The sequence below is a fragment of the Oryctolagus cuniculus genome, chromosome X (assembly GCF_964237555.1).
Source record: "Oryctolagus cuniculus chromosome X, mOryCun1.1, whole genome shotgun sequence".
In the NCBI taxonomy this organism is placed as follows: Eukaryota; Metazoa; Chordata; class Mammalia; order Lagomorpha; family Leporidae; genus Oryctolagus; species Oryctolagus cuniculus.
Window position 1 is genome coordinate 3,957,387 of NC_091453.1, and position 17,397 is coordinate 3,974,783.

The 17,397-nt window shown below is 44.8% G+C and overlaps 2 protein-coding genes across 4 annotated transcripts in view; one reads left to right on the forward strand and one right to left on the reverse strand.

Annotated features, from left to right (window-relative positions):
* The window catches only part of LOC100354380 (calcineurin B homologous protein 1), a 42,866-nt gene extending 42,337 nt beyond the window's left edge, over positions 1 to 529 (reverse strand). The window contains exon 1 of the mRNA XM_070067366.1: positions 377 to 529. The gene's annotated coding sequence lies outside the window, so the exon portion shown is untranslated. The remainder of the gene's footprint in view (positions 1 to 376) is intronic.
* Positions 7 to 16,058, forward strand: SCML1 (Scm polycomb group protein like 1). Of its 3 annotated transcripts, none has more exons than XM_070067364.1 (8): positions 7 to 897; positions 6,014 to 6,163; positions 7,670 to 7,762; positions 8,311 to 8,391; positions 10,469 to 10,573; positions 10,970 to 11,453; positions 12,605 to 12,756; positions 14,333 to 16,058. In XM_070067364.1, exons 2-8 carry the CDS (start codon positions 6,131 to 6,133, stop codon positions 14,465 to 14,467), a joined length of 1,083 nt encoding a protein of 360 aa, XP_069923465.1. In that variant the 5' UTR covers positions 7 to 897; positions 6,014 to 6,130; the 3' UTR covers positions 14,468 to 16,058. The 3 variants fall into 3 exon arrangements, with proteins under 3 accessions (XP_069923465.1, XP_069923466.1, XP_069923464.1); XM_070067365.1 differs by having other exon boundaries at positions 12 to 897; positions 8,314 to 8,391; positions 10,967 to 11,453; positions 14,333 to 16,057; XM_070067363.1 differs by having other exon boundaries at positions 22 to 897; positions 10,967 to 11,453; positions 14,333 to 16,056.
* Positions 16,059 to 17,397: the final 1,339 nt, after the last annotated feature.

The following is a 17,397-nucleotide window of genomic DNA, read 5'->3' on the forward strand; positions in this document are numbered from 1 at the left end:
ACAGAGAGGAAACAGAGGTATAGAATGGTTACTTGGCTTGCTCAAGATCATAAGGCAACTAAGTGTTTGTTGATGCTTGGGTTCAAAGGCAGCAAAGACACCACCAGGGTGTGTGTTAGTTTTCTACTCCAACCTGTAGTTGTTGGAGACTACGTGTAATTTTCCCCACGTTCCTACTAGACCAAGTGCTGAGCAACTGTTATGCCCTGTCCTTCTCCCCATTCAAATTCAAGCCGTGGGTGCACACTTGGAACCAAGGCAATGTGGACATCTCTAGGTGTGTAACGGGAGGAGAATGGGGTAAGGTTATATTTTAAATGACACTTCAAATAACCAAACATCGAAAGTGGGGAGGCCACCCGCCAAGCTGCCTCACCCTGCCTAGCCGCGTCTCTGATCCGCTGCAGGAAGGGTGGCCTATGCGTGCCGGAACTATGCGCAGCCGCAGAAGCCTCTGCCCTTGAGACACTCGCATCTCACCGCTCCAGCCGCCATGATAAACTGAAATATGATATCTTACGTAACAGACAAGCATTCAGCGGCCAAGCCCCGCCTCCCAACAGGCAAGGCCCCGCCCACTGTTGTCTGGAAACGCCCCCTGCTACTGGTCTCTGGGCGCCCGCGGGATTGGCCAAACGACCAGCGCGTGCCTGTAGGTGGCCGCTGATTGGTCAGCGGAGTCGTCGCCATCCCTGGCCACGCACGTGCTAACTCCTGAGTGGTTGGCGCTACCGGATGCACGTGGGCAGGCGTTGAGTCGCGAGGTCAACCGCGTTTCCGGGACGAGGACCGTTAGAAATCTTCCGGCAGTCCTAACGGTCGTCAAAGCGGGAGGCACGGCCAGCCGGAGCGGTTTCTCTGCGTCGGCGGGCGGGCAGCGTGGCAGGCCTAGAGCAGGTCTGTGCAGATGGATTATTTTTTCCTTTCCTGAACTTTCTTTTCTCACTGTACCGAGTGTGCCCTGTTAAGCAACGTGGCTTAACAGCGGGGGCCCTGCCAGAGGAGAGTTTGTGCTCCGAAGGGAGAGAAAGGATTTGCTTGGCTGCGGCCGCAAATTTAAGCAACGCCACGGTCGGGGGTGATTTAGGTGGGTCCCAGGACGTGTGGGCTTTCGAGATTTGGCCCCTTAGGCACCCGATGTGGATTTTCTGATTCCTTTTCAACCTTTCTCTTCCTTGCTGGAGGTGAGTGGGGGTTGAGGAAGGACCTAGACTCTCGGACTTTTAGAGTTTTCAGTTAAAAGAGTTAGGAAACTCAGCAGTTGATCTATAGAACGTGTTTTGGGACTGAGCTGCACATTTCGAAGCCTTGTTGGTTAGCAGTTGAGCTAGCACAGACAGGACGGGGGTGCGTCGGAAAGTTTGTGGGGTACCGAATTGAAGTCGTTTGATTTCGGTGCACCGTTTTCTGAATTCATGCCTTTGAGGAATCTTCCAAAAGTTCATTGAAATGCCCGCTATGGAAAAAAAAACCCTAAGTCTGGGCTTCAGTAGTCTTTCTCGCGTCGGAGTAAGCACGCGTTTGTTTGAATTCTGTTCTTCGACGACCGTTTTGCGGGACCCTCCTGCGCTCTCGCTGTTTTCCTGTAGATGAAGATGCAGGGGTGTTGGGAAGGAATTCGCGCGAATATTTCGAGCCTCGTTCTCTCCTGAAATGCTGCAAAACGCGGGGACCCCTGTAAAGCAGGGGAGCCTTGGGCGCGGGCTCCTGGGCCCGGCCCGTCCGCTGCGGGGCTCGGCGGGTAGAAAAGGCCGCAGCTGGGGCTGCGAGGGTGGCGCCCCTCCCTCTCGCTGCCTGGCTGCCCCTCTCCGGGTTCCGAGTGATCGTGGGTCGCAGGGAACGGGCCTTTGCGAGCCGCTTCTGGGCGCGGGGCCGGGGTGGAACGCGGGGCACCTGCGAGAGTCGTTTCGCGCCTCGCGGCTCCGGCGGGCGGCCGCGGGCGCCGAGCGGTGCGGGGCGCTGTGGGCTGCGTTCCGCGCCTCGCTCTGGCCGACGCGGTGGTCCCTGGAGTCGGCTGCGGACGAGGGCACGGTCGCGTGTGCGGGTCCTGCCCGAACGTGGAGGAAGGGATTGGTCAGCGCGTTGGCGCGGTTTGGCTTTCTCCAAACATTGGAGCGGTCTGGCTGCCGGGAGCGGCCGGGTGTCGCCTTGTGTTCCTCGAAGGGGCGCGGGGCTCAGCCCTCTTCTGGGCGACCCGTGCCCTATGCCGTAGGTCGATGGCAAAGGCAATGCCTGTGCCTTGGGTACGTCACCTTCAGAAAACTTACAAATGGTATAATATCTGTTAAAATGTGTATCATGGAGAGTATGTGTATACCTAAAGGAATTAATTGAAATTTTACACATTTACTGATAAACCGTAGCACAGTTGTGGATAGCTTTACTAGCTGAAGTGTGACAAACCTGTTGATGTGCAAAAAGCTGCCTTAAAAAGAAATGTGTTTAAAATGTCTTTAATGTCTAAAAAACAAGTTTTAAACCAGATGGCTTGTTGCTTTTATGTTATCCGGAACTTAGTTTGCTATCGTCGAAGATGAATGAGTCTCATTTTAAATAGACTCGTTTTTGCCGGATTTTGAATTTATACAATGAAATTTGTTACTTTTGCATAATCCAGTCATAGTTGAGCCTCTCAGAAAAGGTTGTAGAATCTGCAATTATTTACTTTCTGGGAAGAGGTGAAAAGACAGAAATCGGCAGGCTGCTGGGTACTTACCCATGTCCTTTTGTCCTGCACAGCCCTGTGAAGTAGGTATTATTCCCACCTCATAGGTTAGCAGATGGAGACACAGGTTAAATATCTGCCTAAATTGAAATGGAAAAGTTTGTAGTCTGGACCCGAATTTCAAGTGTTTCTGACAAAAGTCCAGTTCCCTGCATCATGCCATGGTACTTGAACGATATAACTATTTACAAGAAAAGCTTGTTAGTTTCCCAATATCCAGGTGCAATGTGAGTGAAAATGACGTGCTATGACTCTAAAAATGTGCTCTCAGTGTGTTCTGTGATATATGGTTTTGATGGGCAGATGTGATTACTCAATACCTACACCCAACAGTGGATGTCCTTGCTATCTCTGTCACTCATTGGTCCAAGCATGTAATTATTTAGTCCTCATAACTCCGTGAGGTTTTTACAGGCTTTAAAACCATGAAAGCACAGACATGTTAAGCATGTTGTCCTAAGTCATACAGCTAATGAGTGGGGGAGGTGAGACCAAACCCAGATATTCTGGACACAAGCCTAAGGTTTTAACCCTATTTGATGCTGACTCTTATGTAACTAGACCTCTGTGACATTTTCCTTAAAAGTATTAAATTTGTAAGTTCGCTCATCATATTGGGGGACATCCAGATGGGGAGATGGTTGATAGGGTGTCTTTGCTTTTGGGTGGTAGAACTTGAATTAAACCTTGGTGTTGAATACCTTGTCCCCAGTGGAGAGACAGCTAGATAGTGTGTGCTGAGGCTCAAAGAGTGCAGGATCAGGGTTGATTTGCAAATGTGGCACAGATGTCGGGAGTCCAAGGGGAGACTCGGTGCATACTGCTCTGTGTCTTTGGCCACGTTTTTTGTTTTGTTTTGTTTTGTTTGTTTGTTTGTTTGTTTTTGGACAGTTTTGAGAATGATACAAGCAGGGAATTGTTGGAGTATAAGAGCTTGTAAATGGTAGTTGGCAAATTTTGTCTGCAAAAGTCCAGGTATATGAGACTTTGAGCAAGAGGGCAAGTGGTAAGAGGTGACCTCTGCAAGGTGAGCAGAGTCCTCGTACATAAGCAGCTTGCAGGCCACGATAGCAGTTTGTATTGTATTGTGCTGTCGTTACAGAAGGGATTCCAGGTGATTTTGTTGTTTAAAATGTTTATTTGAGAGAGAGAAAATGAGTGAGCGACTCTACTCCTGTCCACTGGTTCACTCCCCAGATGACCACAACATCCAGGACTGGGCCAGGCTGAAGCCAGCAGCCGGAAACTCCATCCAGGTCTCCTATGTGGGTGGCAGGGGCCCAACTTACTAGAGCCATCACTTCTGCTGGCCAGAATCTGGATGGGATGTGAGCATCCCAACTGCTGACCTAACCACTAGGCCAAATGCCCACCCCCTAAACAGTTTTTTATAAATTGCTTTCAAACCTTTAAGCCATAGAAATTCTGGTGGTATGTAAACTTTTTCAGAATATAGAAAGAAATGGAAGGCTTCCCAATTAATTTTGCATAGGAATTTGATGCCAAATTTTAATAATAATGTATCAATATTGGTTGATTAACTGTGAGAAATGTGTCATTGTCACTACTGGAAGATCATTGGATAGAGATGCAAACAATTTCTAACTAAAATACCAGTGAATGCTGCTATCCATGATCAGCAGGGTCCCTCACCCCAAGAACATTATGAAAGACATTAATATGTTGGGTCAGTAGATCAACAGATAAAAATCATTTGATCATCTGATATCAAAGGTCGTTTGGCATTATTTATTATTGTTTCTGGTTTTAAAATCATGTGCAGGGCCGGCAGGATACTTCTTCAGTGTGCTGTAGAACACCTGGCTGGCCCTGGCTGGCCCTGACTGCCCTCCTTAGTAGAAAAGAGCTAGAGGTGACTCTGTAAATGCAGATACGGTTGTTTCTACTTGGTCGCCCCATTGTTTCTGCTTGTAGGATTTTATCCATAGAGAACCACTTGCACAGGTGCAAGACTGTTTTGCAGTGTTTTTTGTGAGAGCAAATCTTTAAGGATAACTTGAATGTTCATGAATTGGGGACTGGTTAAAGTGTATTTACAGGACATGGTATATCTAAATGTATTGATTTGGGAAGATTTATTCAACCATAGATTACTTTGACCTGTTTTTGAGCTTTATAGCAGTTGAGTAATGTGTTATCTTTTATGCCTAACATTTTCATTCAAAGTGTGGTTGTGAGAATCCTCCTTGCTGTGTGCAGCAGTAGTTGGTTTGTTCTCATCACTGTAAGTCTTCCTTCATATGTGTATACTACAATTTAATTACTCATAGTGTGTATTAGTTTTATAACCAGAAAAAAGTAGTTTAAAAGTAAAATGTGCTTTGAGTTTCAGTTCAAATTGAAGGTATTTTGTTAACTTGAAAACTTTTATATAACATTGATCTGCATTTATCCAACTTGACAGCTAATTCTCCCAGCTCCTTTTGATTTCTTTCATTTGGGTCTCTGGTGATTAATATCTCCAGTGTAGAGTGCGAGGGAAACAGGAAAGAGCTGGAACTTGAATCCCCGAATTGTGCCCCTGCATATTGCTCTGGCTGGCCAAAGTGAATTAGCTTCTCATGCATGTGCCCCCCTGAGTCACTGCACTACAAGCATTCAGATCTCCAGTGTAAGACATGTGGTGGCAGCCAACGCCTCATCTGAATTCCAAATTTCTGTGATTTGGGACCTTAGCCAAACTGTCAAATTGGATTTTTTTTTTGGGGGGGGGCTCCTATTTCACACGCATTTTTTGGATCTGATGTAAATTCAACAAATAAGGCAATGATAATTTCAGAGCTGGAATGAGCCTTGGAGGTACGCTCAGGATGCTCACCCCCGGCAGACAAGGAGGTGCTGTTTCTAATGATGTGCCCGGTCCACAGAGCAGTGGGGCCAAGCTGGAGCAGAGCCCTCGCTCCCATTTGGGACGCCCACTGCCTCCTAAGTGCAAAGCCCTCCTGAGCTCCTTTCCCAAAGAGTTAGTTAGCCACTACACCCTCTAGTTCCTGCGGACCCAGCGTTTACCCCGTAGGCTGGCCATTGCAGAGCATGCATTTGCCAACTGCGAGTTGGTGTTTGATCTGGATTCTTATGCCTCGTCACGGGCACTGTAGCCTTTGGGTTTTTAAGGACTTGTTCTAAATTGCTGTGCCTGCGTTCTTGTTTTGTCACTCTCACATCCACCCAGGACTCCAATCAGAGGTGGCATTCTGAGAGCATGTCCGTGTAAAGGTGACATGGGTGGTAAGCTGTGAAGTAACTTCTGTATGCATTGCTTTTCAGGAGTAGAAGGTTTGCCAGTCTTAAGTGACCAGGCAGTTTCACAAATCAATTCTCCAGCGAGTTTAAAAATAATTAGGCCCAACTCAGAGGAAGTGGATTCTCTGCTGTTGCACAAAAATGATGTCTAGCGGCGACAGTGAAATTGATGTGGTTTGTATTTCAAATTGAAAATTTGTTCTTTTTATTGTATTCCTTTTCGAAGTTAAGCTTCATTTCATACTGTACAATGCATAGATCTTCAGTGAACTTTTTGTCCTGAGTTTTGTCAGTGATGTAGAAAGTATGAACATTTACACACATATCTCTTTGTGAACACATACTTACATTTTTTCTTTTGGGTAAATTCTTAGAAATTGAATTGCTAGGTAGGGGAGTTGATATAAATTTGACTTTATGAGAATCTGCCAAGTAGGTTTTCAATCCAGTTGTGCCATTTTGCTTTTCCATTTTGTTGTATTTCTTAATCTTCAAAGTTAAGCCAAAATATAGATTATTAAACTATAGATAATTTGACTTAACAGGAACCACATGTATTTAAATAAGGCCGTGGATATTAATGGTAGCTAAGTAGTCTAGGCAGCTCTCTTCACTTCTGTTAATCCTAACGGTTTTCCTCTTTGGAGGTACTGTTAGTCACCTAGCAAGCATGAGGCAGTATTCAAGGGCATGTACACTCTTACAAGTACCAATCTATAGCCCAATTCCACATTATTCTGCCTATCTAATCAGTGCAAGGCTAATTCCAGTTATTTCTGTCTTGTATTTTGAAATAAAGACATTCAGAGCTACCATATTTGTTTATTTTAGAATTTTTCCTGGAGTTTATACTTTATTCATAGAATAGGTTTATTATACTGAAATATAGTGGTCCTTTACTGTCTGTTTACTCATGTATACCTTCTCTTATTCCAAAACTTTTTAAAAAATATTTATTTATTTGAAAGCAGAGTTACAGAGAGGCAGAGGCAGAGACAGAGATGGAAGTCTTCCATCTGCTGGTTCACTCCCCAAATGGCCACAGCCGATCCGAAGCCAGGAGCCAAGAGCTTCTTCCAGGTCTCCCACATGGGTACAGGGGCCCAAGCAGTTGGGCCATCTTCTATTGCTTTCCCAGGCCATAGCAGAGAGCTGGATCAGAAGTGGAACAACAGGGACTTAAACCAGACCTATATGGGATGCCAGCACTGCAGGTGGCGGCTTTACCTGCTGTGCCACAGCACCAGTTCCCCCCAAAATGTTTTAAGGTGATATGGAGGTGAATAATGCATTGAAAAAAATAGTTGCTTAACTGTTTCCTATCTTGTCCACAGAGTGGCACTGTGGGATTATTTAAAAATCAAAAGCCACCTAACATCTAGTTCTTTGCTAATGGTTAGAAATATTTGTTTGAGTGTACTTCTGGTGCTGGAAGACTAGCTTTTGTGCCCTGAAGCACATCAGGGTTTAAGCTCAGTGAGAAATGGGGCCTTGGCAATTGTTAGGGTAATGAGAGCCCAGTGTTACAGGTCCATCTTTTCATGTCGTCCTGTCATTTCCAATGAGCACTGGTTCTTTGATAGGCTGTGGAGCCTCTTGAAAGTTATATTGAAGTCTTCAGTTTTGCTTTTCATTCCATCTTTCATTTTTCCTATTCATTTACTAATACATCTTCCTCAGATAAAGACACGAATATCTACTTGTGATGCTATGGACAAGGAGGATAGCACTGTACTTTATGCATTTGAACCAAACCCTGCCTGTGTAAAGAATGTAAGTAGTACTGGCTGCTGGTGACCAAACACATCCATACTGAACACTTGAAAGACAAAGAGTTCAATGCGCGAAAGACAAAGAGTTCAATGCGCCATATACCACGGAGAACCTCTACAGTGTCTCTCTCTCTCTCTCTCTCTCACACACACACACACACACACACACATCCCTTCTGCTGAATGTGGGTGCTTTCTTTCCTTATACAATGAAGACCTAGCCTATTTACTGCCCTCCCCTTTTTGGCTTATATAGGAGGAAATTCAGAGCAGTTCTGTGCTCATTTTCAGTACAAGACTCTGAACCTAGATTCTTTTTGAGAAAATGAGTTCTTTCCCTTTTCATAATTGACAATCGTCATTTTCATTCTCAAACCAATGCGAATTTTTATTTGACCTCTGCTTTCAATTAAGACTTCTGTAACCATTTGCAAAGTTGATAAAACCTTAAAACAACTGAAACGTCTAAATACAAAGTGACGTTTCTCCCTAGTAGTCACTTGGGCTCTTACGAAGTGAAGCATTAACTACTTACTGTTACAACATCAGCAGGAACCAGCTTTTATGTCTGAGGCAGTGAGCCCCAAGGAGCAGCCCAAAACAATGGTGGATGTCCTGAGCCATTGCCAGGTAAGAAAGCTTGGGCTCTGCAGTGCGGTGCTGCAGAATCCTAATTGGAAATTCTGTTTATTTCATGTTAAGAGTCAACAAGTAATGGAACTTTTGCCATGTCAGATTATTCACAGTTACCATCCCATGGTGATGATTCTTAACAAGTTTGAGTTTCTAGGTTAAAATGTAATATAGCAATATAGAGTATATAGCAATATAGAGATTTTGTACCCTTTTTAGAAAAACAAAAGCCCATTCCTGATCCATTGTAAGCTGTTTCTCTTTCATTTAGACTGGTCAATATGGAGGTATTTTTCCCTGTAAAGTCTTTAAAGGAAATTGACTGATTTGGATAAAATGAAGTATGCACTTGAATGTATATCAAGATGCCTCAGCTGAAACAAAATGTCAGGCTGCCCATGTCCTTTAACGAGTATATTTTGCATGGTTTTAAGTGGTTCATAAACTAGCTTTCTGGCAGAGTTTATAATTATCAAGGATTTTGTGAGCTGCATACCCAGGAAATAATGAAAATTTATTTTAAAAAAAATGTTCCTGGCCTTTAAAGTTCCATGAATGAAATGAACCAACATGCTTTGAAAAGTAAAAACGTTAGCAGGAGCTTTCTCAGTGCCACTAGGGGGACCCAGTACAGCGTTTACCGGGCTCCCTCTGTCCTGCTGGGAAGGCCCCACAGCGGTGCCCTGGGAGGCAGGGAGGGGCTGTCCCTGGCTGCTGTGCCCCTTGCTCAGGCAGCCTCCATGGCTGCAGCTGCTCATCTTTCAGTTCTCACCTCAGGCATCACCTTCTCTGAAAAGCCTGCCACAGCTGCCAGCCTGGGGCAGGTCCCACTCTCATGGGAGAGCTCAGGCTCCTGGTCTTCCCCGTGTCGTGGCACTGCTCTTAACAGCACTAATAACAGACCGCTGAGCACCGCTGGGTCAGTCATCACGCCATAGCTCACTGTCAGTGGTAACACAACACCAGAGCCTGGTGCTTTTGTCCTCAAGACAGCCCTACGAGCTCTTTCCATCCTGATTCTGTACATAAGGGCATTGAATCACAGAGAAGTTGAGCAACTTGCCCAAGGTCACACAGCTAGTAAGCAGCAGAACGCTAGCCTCTGAACCCCGTTGTGTCCCCCAGCACCCGTGCCACTGCCCTCAGTGCCACAGGCCAGTGGCTCTCACACTTGCACACACATCACAGTCACCCAGAGGCCTTGTTAAAACCCACATCGCTGCCCCCACTCTCCCGGCTCCTGCATCCGTGGGTGTGAGTGGGCCCAAGAGTTTGCATTTCTCACAAGCTTGCAGGGGATGGGACCACACGTTGGGAGTCATTGTTCCCGGCGGTTGGCACTTTGTTGAAATCTCCTCTTCTTGTCTCTCTCCTCTGCTAAGGTGACAGCTCCTCTGGGACGGGAGCTGGCTTTGATTATCGTCCCTGTTCCCAGCACCAAGCCAAGTGGTTCTGACAAGGCTGGGCCCTCAGTAAATGTTGATTACAGTGAATGAGTGAGGAAATGTTTCTGGCCTCTTATTTGAGTGTCTGTCTGGCCTGATGTTTGTGTACTTCAAGAAGAATCCTCGGGTTTTTCTCTGTCGCACGCCTGGTGGGTGCTGGAGGGGCAGTGCTCAGTGGTTTTGCAAGGTTGGTGTCGATCACCTGATTGAAAACCGCTCAGAATCCCGAAGTCACCTTCATCGGGTGCTCTTTCCGGTGCAGGGCTCCCCCGTCTCTAGCTCGTCAATCACGATGTGCGAGTGACTCTCTGGCCCTTCAGCAGACTTGCCCATTTCTTTCCTAAAGCCGCCCCTTCCTTCTGAGAAGCGCGGTGCTTTGGAGCGCTTGTGGCACCTGCGCTTCCCAGCTCGTGGGCTCCTCTCCGTGCCTGCACAGGGTCGAGGAGGAGAGAGTCGGGGTCCTTCTCTCAGCCAGTGTGGTGCTGTGTCACCCCCAGCCAGGCACCAAGCAGCCGACCAGAGGTCTGAGGGCTCTGGTCGTGTCTAGCAGCTAAAGTCTGCCAGAGTGCTATCGTCACATGTCACTTTGCTTGTTAAATAGGAACTACTAATAGTGTGTATTATAATAGGTTATATATGATGCCATTCAAAGCCTGGAAAAGAAGTGTGATGTCATTCATGGAAAGATCTCAAAAATCCATCGCCGGCGCTCCAGGATGTTTTGGTGCAGTCGTGTAAGTATTGGAAAACTCTTCTCCCAACTGTGACGCATCTCCAGTTTCTAAAGATGCCAGTCAGCTAGAAGGGATAGAGAACTAGTAACTGTGAGATCAGGAAGGCTGAGCTCTAGCTGCTATAGCAGCAGATGGGGCCTAAAAACTCTGCTGGAAGAATGCTAAGTTCAGGCCTCATCAGTTGTGATGCTGAGTGCTTTCATGTTGGTCATCATCACGTATAAACTGTAGGTAAAATATAGGCTTGAAGAGGAATTAAAGTCATATAGCCAACCTAGAGCATTTGAAAAATAACATGAAGCTGTATTGTGGGCAAAAGTGAATAGTAATGCATTTACTACTTGTTTCTTTTTCTACTCACTGCTGATTCATGCTGAGTTTGTATCATTTCAGAAGTCTCGTGGCTATGCCTACAAGTGTTACGCTATCCCGTTTTTTAAGAGAGTGAAGCTTCAGAAAAAGGAGAAGAAGGAGACTATTGGTTCATTCTCTTACCCTGTTAGTTACAGCCCCACTTTACCGGTGCAAAGGCCGGGAAATGATTCCCAGCTCCGTATGTCAACATCCATTCCATCTCTGGATGACGGGGGCGACTCATATATCAGGGAGCCCGATGAGCCGGAGCCGGTCCTCAGGGAGAGTCCATTTCCCTCCCGCTTCCCACGTTCATACCCGCAATATTTCTCGGATGAGCCCCTACCGAGCACTTCTGCTGCTGCTCCTCCCCGCTGTGGCAGCCCCGGGAGCCACAGCATCGCCAGTATCTTCTCTACACGGGCTTCTGCGCTGCCCCCTAGCATCATGGCCTCTGGCCAGCCTCCGCCACCTCCTCTGGAGACTAAACTTTCCACTTCAGGTGCCTGCTTCCCACCTGGTTTTGGTGAGTTTCAAATGACATTCATTACAATTAGCATGCTTTGAATGTGCATCCATCAACAGCCTGGAGGCAAGCTGTGAGGCCCTTTGTTTCTTCTTGAGAGCACTGCTTTTTGGTGATATTCATGATGATGTCTAACTGTTCTTGAAGGCACATTATGTGCAAGGCACTGTGCAGACCCATGGGCCTGGCTCTCCTGCCCTGGTACTCATAATGCCCTCGGGAAATTTTTAATCTTCCATTTTTCTTTATCTCTTTCCCTGGAAATAAATAGCTTAAAATATTCCTGGAGTGACCATATCCCAGATGATAGGAGAGACAGGGTATACCTTTGCCTCATACACACACACACACACTCGAATTTGTGTTAATGGTTCTTGGATAGAAAAATGAATCTGGGGGCCAGCGCCCTGGCTCACTAGGTTAATCCTCTGCCTGCAGCGCCGGCATCCCATATGGGCGCCAGGTTCTAGTCCCGGCTGCTCCTCTTCTAGTCCAGCTCTCTGCTGTGGCCTTGGAGGGCAGTGAAGGATGGCCCAAGTGCTTGGGCGCCTGCATCCACATGGGAGATCAGGGAGGAGCACCTGGCTCGTGGCTTCGGATTAGCGTGGCGCCGGCCATGGCGGCCATTTGGGGAGTGAACCAGTGGAAGGAAGACCTTTCTTTCTGTCTCCCTCTCTCTCTCAATGTCTATAACTCTACCTCTCAAATAAATATAGAACGTTGGGGTGGGGGGAGCCATAGTAATCCATAAGCTGTACTTTGGAAATTTATATTCATTAAATAAAAGTTAAAAAAATAAAAAAGCATAATTTAGATATGTCTAATCTAATTTCAGCTGAGTAACAGAACTTTTGCTATGTTTGTGGCTGAAGAGGCCTTGGATTACTCCATCTGTTTTAGGATTCTTGAAGCTTTATGGGTCTGAAGCTGCTTTTTTTTGGCAGGAGGGGTGAGAGGGGATACTCTTATACACTTATCCTCAGATCACCTTTATTTAGACTTGTACTAGATTTCCCAGTTGGAGTCTTGACTGTTTGCTTGGGTGCTTAAGAGAAGGTTCCAAGAATGACACCATTACTCTCTACTAACATCTCTTCTTTCAGCATAATGATCAGGTCAAGTATGACTTGTCTTTTTCCCTCCCATTGAAGCTACAAGTTCACCAATTGAACCACACAACAGTGTCTTGAAGTCAAACTTCACTGATGAACCTTCAGGCTGGTCTGTGGAAGAAGTGATCATGTTCCTGAAACAAACAGATTCTCAGGCAATATCTCCCATCGCTGACCTCTTCAGGCAACATGTAATGCATCTTTTCATCCCCCTTTCCTGCCATAATACCTTTGAGTGTTGTCTGTGCAGGCCCTCATCTGGGTAGTGAGTAGTGTGGATGGTGGAGGAACCCTATTAAGGCATCTTTCCGTACATGAGAAAGGTCACTTTGCCAGAGAGTGGATCCTTACGGGATGGGTCAATGGTAGACGGCCTCAAGCTCTCACGTGCTGACCAGTCAGCATTGCCACTCCCAGGTGTGCCACCCCTTTGTGATGACAGAGGCAGAGATCCTCCCTGTTCCCCTGCTCAGTCCCAAGACCATGAGTAGAGGGGGTGGCCACAAGCTGTTGCAGGGTGGCCTTCTTGCTGCCATGCCTAGTAAGTCCAACAGCTGATTCCATTTAGCATGATACAGTTAAGTTTTTGTGGTTATTGACAGTTTTTGATGCGGATACTCTCATGCCATCACCAGACCACTTACAAAGTAACCTCATTGGCTAAATTTTCATATGTTCTAATTTCTTCAATTTCTAGTTTTACTTAATAGAAACAGTATAGAAGGTGCCTGACAAAGGTAGTATTACATTGGATTTCAGTTCTTTTTCAGAAACTGAGACATGATTAAAGTTTTATTTTTAAACTGGAACTTGTGAAAATCAAATAATATGCTTCAGCAGTAAGATGGTCAATTGAGATAAGCAAGAATTATGACTATCAAGTCATTTTTTTAATTTTTTTTTATTTTTTGACAGGCAGAGTTAGACAGTGAGAGAGAGATAGAGAGTTATGGAGACAGAGAGAAAGGTCTTCCTTCCGTTGGTTCATTCCCCTAATGGTTGCTCCGGCCAGCGCTGCGCCAATCCGAAGCCAGGAGCCGGGTGCTTCCTCCTGGTCTCCCATGGGGTGCAGGGCCCAAGCACTTGGGCCATCCTCCACTGCACTCCCAGGCCACAGCAGAGAGCTGGACTGGAAGAGGGGCAACCGGGACTACAATCAGCACCCATATGGGGTGCTGGTGCCACAGGTGGAGGATTAGCCTAGTGAGCCACAACGCCAGCCTCAAGTCATGTTTTTTAGCATGTCCTAACGAGTAAGATATTGGACCACATCCTGATGTGCCATTTTCAGTATGGTAATACAATTTGTGTCTGATTAGCTTTAGACAATGGACTGGTTTTCATCATAAAGACACCAGTATATAGCATACGTATGGTTTGCAGTGATGTTGATGGTCTCCCATGATCAGCCCTTTGCAGAAAGCTAATGACCATTTGGAATCCAGTTCTACCGTTTATAGATTTTCCTCTATTTGTCATAAACATGTAGTATTTAGAACTAGGTAGTTTGACGTAGTGCATTTTTAAGATGTTGGATTAAATTTTTTTCTTAAAATATGCAATGAATTGATAAATTATCAACTGGTATTTCAGTGTATAAATTATATTTGAATCATTTTCATTAAAATAGATGCTTATTTAGGGAACACTTGTGTATATGGAATTATCTGCTCTCGAGTTTGTTTCACAGGTCCTTTAATATAAAGAAATAACTGTTCTGATAAAATATGAAAATATCATTAATTTCTGTAAGTCTCCTCTCTGCAGGAAATCGACGGGAAGGCTCTGCTGCTCCTCTCGAGTGACATGCTGATCAAGCACATGGGGCTGAAGCTGGGCCTGGCCGTGAAGCTATGCCACAGCATTGAAAAGCTTAAAGAAGAAAAATGCAGCAAGATTTGAAAAAAATGTATATTGGTTTATACATTTGGGCTTACCAGTTCTTTCTTGAAGTAAAATCATTTTTCTGCCCTTAGTTTTGTTTCATAGAAGGTTTCTCTAAAAATATATCCATATTATAGCCAGAATTTCAGAAATATGTTATAGTCTAATTTAAAAGCCACTTAGCATGTTAGTTTCTGCATATTCAAATAGGAAGTTCATTCTTTGTCTTTTTATTATTTTCACTGAGTAGTTTACAAATATACTTTATTCATGGAACAGCAAAAACTATTCCGTTTTGGTTCATCCTTATACACAGAACCAAAACAGCTAAAGAGGAAATATCGGGGACTGACAACTTTATTGATACTGATATTTTATCTGACTTATTCTGCAGTTTGCTCTTCATATTCTACAAGTTTCCAGAAATAGTCATTGAAGTTACTTTCCTTTCTATTATTAATTATCTATGTTTTAATTAAGATTTAGGGGGAAAATGAATTAAATTTAAATTAAGATTTAGAGAAAAGAGTACATAGAGTTTTGTGAAATATTCTTCCACTTTTGGATAGCTTATAGATAGAATGGTTGTTTTATGCAAGAGACATTGCACTGTAAGGGGATTTGGATGGAGTCTGACTACATTTTTCTTTCAAAGAAAGTACATGTTTTAAAATTGCCATATTACCAAACTTGGACGTTTAACATTGTTCAGATCTCTCTCTGAAGATACCTGTATATGTCCAGAATTTTAAAAGGTGTATGTTTTATCATATGTGTGTGTTCTTCATGTGAGTACTGCTTCATATTTATATCTTATTCTATATTTGACGTATGCACACAAGTAAATCTTTTACCATTGAAAATGGCACTTTGCACTGCCACAGAAGTAAGGAAGCACTATGTATCAGTGAGAGGTTTTTATTCTGTAAAATACGTGTGCAACATCTGCTGTCCCCAGCACGTCTCTGCTTCCTCCTAGTTTTTCACTTCCTGCTTTGGGCTTTATTTAATAAGTTAGGACTTCAAAGAGGAACATAGTCAACAGTATTATTTAGTTATTACTCATTATTGCTTTGTGCTTAGCCTATTATCTCTTGTTATTACATCGTTTAACTATAGGTGTAATGTTTATAAGCTATGAGAATTTGGTGCAAATGGTATTAAACTTCTGTTACAAATGCCAGTAAAATGTTTACCAGGGGAAAGAATATAAATTTTCTTTATAGAAACCAAATGTATTTTATACATGAATGCAACTATTTAAAGAATGAATTCATCTGCTAGCTCTTGTATATGAGTAGCTTTTTCTTGTATTTTATCTTTGTTCAGATTGTTTTGATGAAGATGCTGTGCCCAGCTGAATATTCCTCAGGTGTTTGTATTAGGTACCATCTTCCAATTTTTGGATTTTAAAATATAATAAAGTTAACCACAAAAGTTACTGTCAAGGCCTCAGATTTCATTTCACTCTCTTGCGTTAATGCATAAATTTGTTAAAAGTTGAACAAAGCAATTCTAGCAAGTATTTAGCATTTTTATGTCCAAATGCAGGTTTTTGATTGTACTCCCAGATGCCTGGAAGCAAAGGGCTGATCTCTCAAAGGGGCCTTGGAGCTTGTAAGGAATTAAATCCATGAGCTTTGTGCTCAAAAACTTTGGTACTTACAATATTGTCAATTATGCAAATATGCTAGAAAATGCCTGTGCCCACCACCCCCACACACACACCCGATTCCTCATCCCACCTGAGTTTGTGCATCTGGCTGGCAACGCTGGCTGCTCTTTACCATGGGTGACCAGAAGCCATCCCCCAATACACCTGCCGTCACCTCAGATGACACAGCTTCCACAGCAGGATCCCCTGAGAGGATCAGGGTTACAGCCTTGCTTCTCTGTGGCATCTCCTCTAGTTCACTGGAGACGATGGAGCCCGGCTGGAGGCTCCAGGGATGATGCTCAGTGGGCTGCGACAAGGCTGTCAACTGGAGTAATCAGAGTTGAGTGATACCACACCCTTTTATTGCCTGTTTCATAAATTTTTAGTCCAGACACTATCCTGTCGGCTCTATTGTCCTTCTGAGGATTTTGCAGACTTTCAGAATGATCTTTTCTCTTAGTTGCCTCTCAGTGCATCCCTTGGCCCTCTGTCACCCACAGAAGTCTACAGCTTGAGCTCCAGGACCTTCTGGGCACATCTAGTGTTTGTTTTGGGCTTTGGTCTGCGTGACTTGGCGTCGTCGTGATGTCTTACAGTAATGTGATTTCGCAGACTTTGATACCCAGGCCACTCTCTGGAAGGATAATAATGCCATGCCCTTCCGTAGTACATGAAATTAAAAGGTAAATTCTGTGACAAGTTAACAGTAGAATTGGAAGGGAAGGCCCTGTTTTTTTCAAGCTACAGAAGGGACAGTCCTCACCACTGCCTGAGTAAATGAAGTAGGTTTGAGTTGCCAGATTCTTTCTACAGCCTGATGCTGGCACTTGCTTACAACGTCCTCTGAGGCTGCTGCAGACGAGGGCTCCAGGATAGACAGGACGTACGAACAGGGCCCACCTTTGCAATGCATTGTGGGGAGCAACTCGGACTAGACTAAGTTACTGGAATTAAGACTTATTCTGTGCATCTGCTCTCCCACAATATGGCGCTGGGAGAGGAGTAAACAACTTTTACACAGCTGCCTCCAGTTCGACCAATAACCTGCAGGAGCTGATCCTGCTCCTGATTGGAGGAGAGCAGCGTACTCAGTGTGTGGGTAGCAGAGTTGGAATTGGTGGAAGAGGACTATAAAGGAGGAGAGAGACAACATGCACCAGGAACATCTAAAGGGAACATCCGGATAACATCTGAGCAGCCCCCGAGAGAGCCGGCCGGCGGTGTGCCGCTCCCCCGCGGAAGTGGGGAAAGTGGCAGGGGGAACCGCCCTTCCACGGAGGTGGGAGGGATG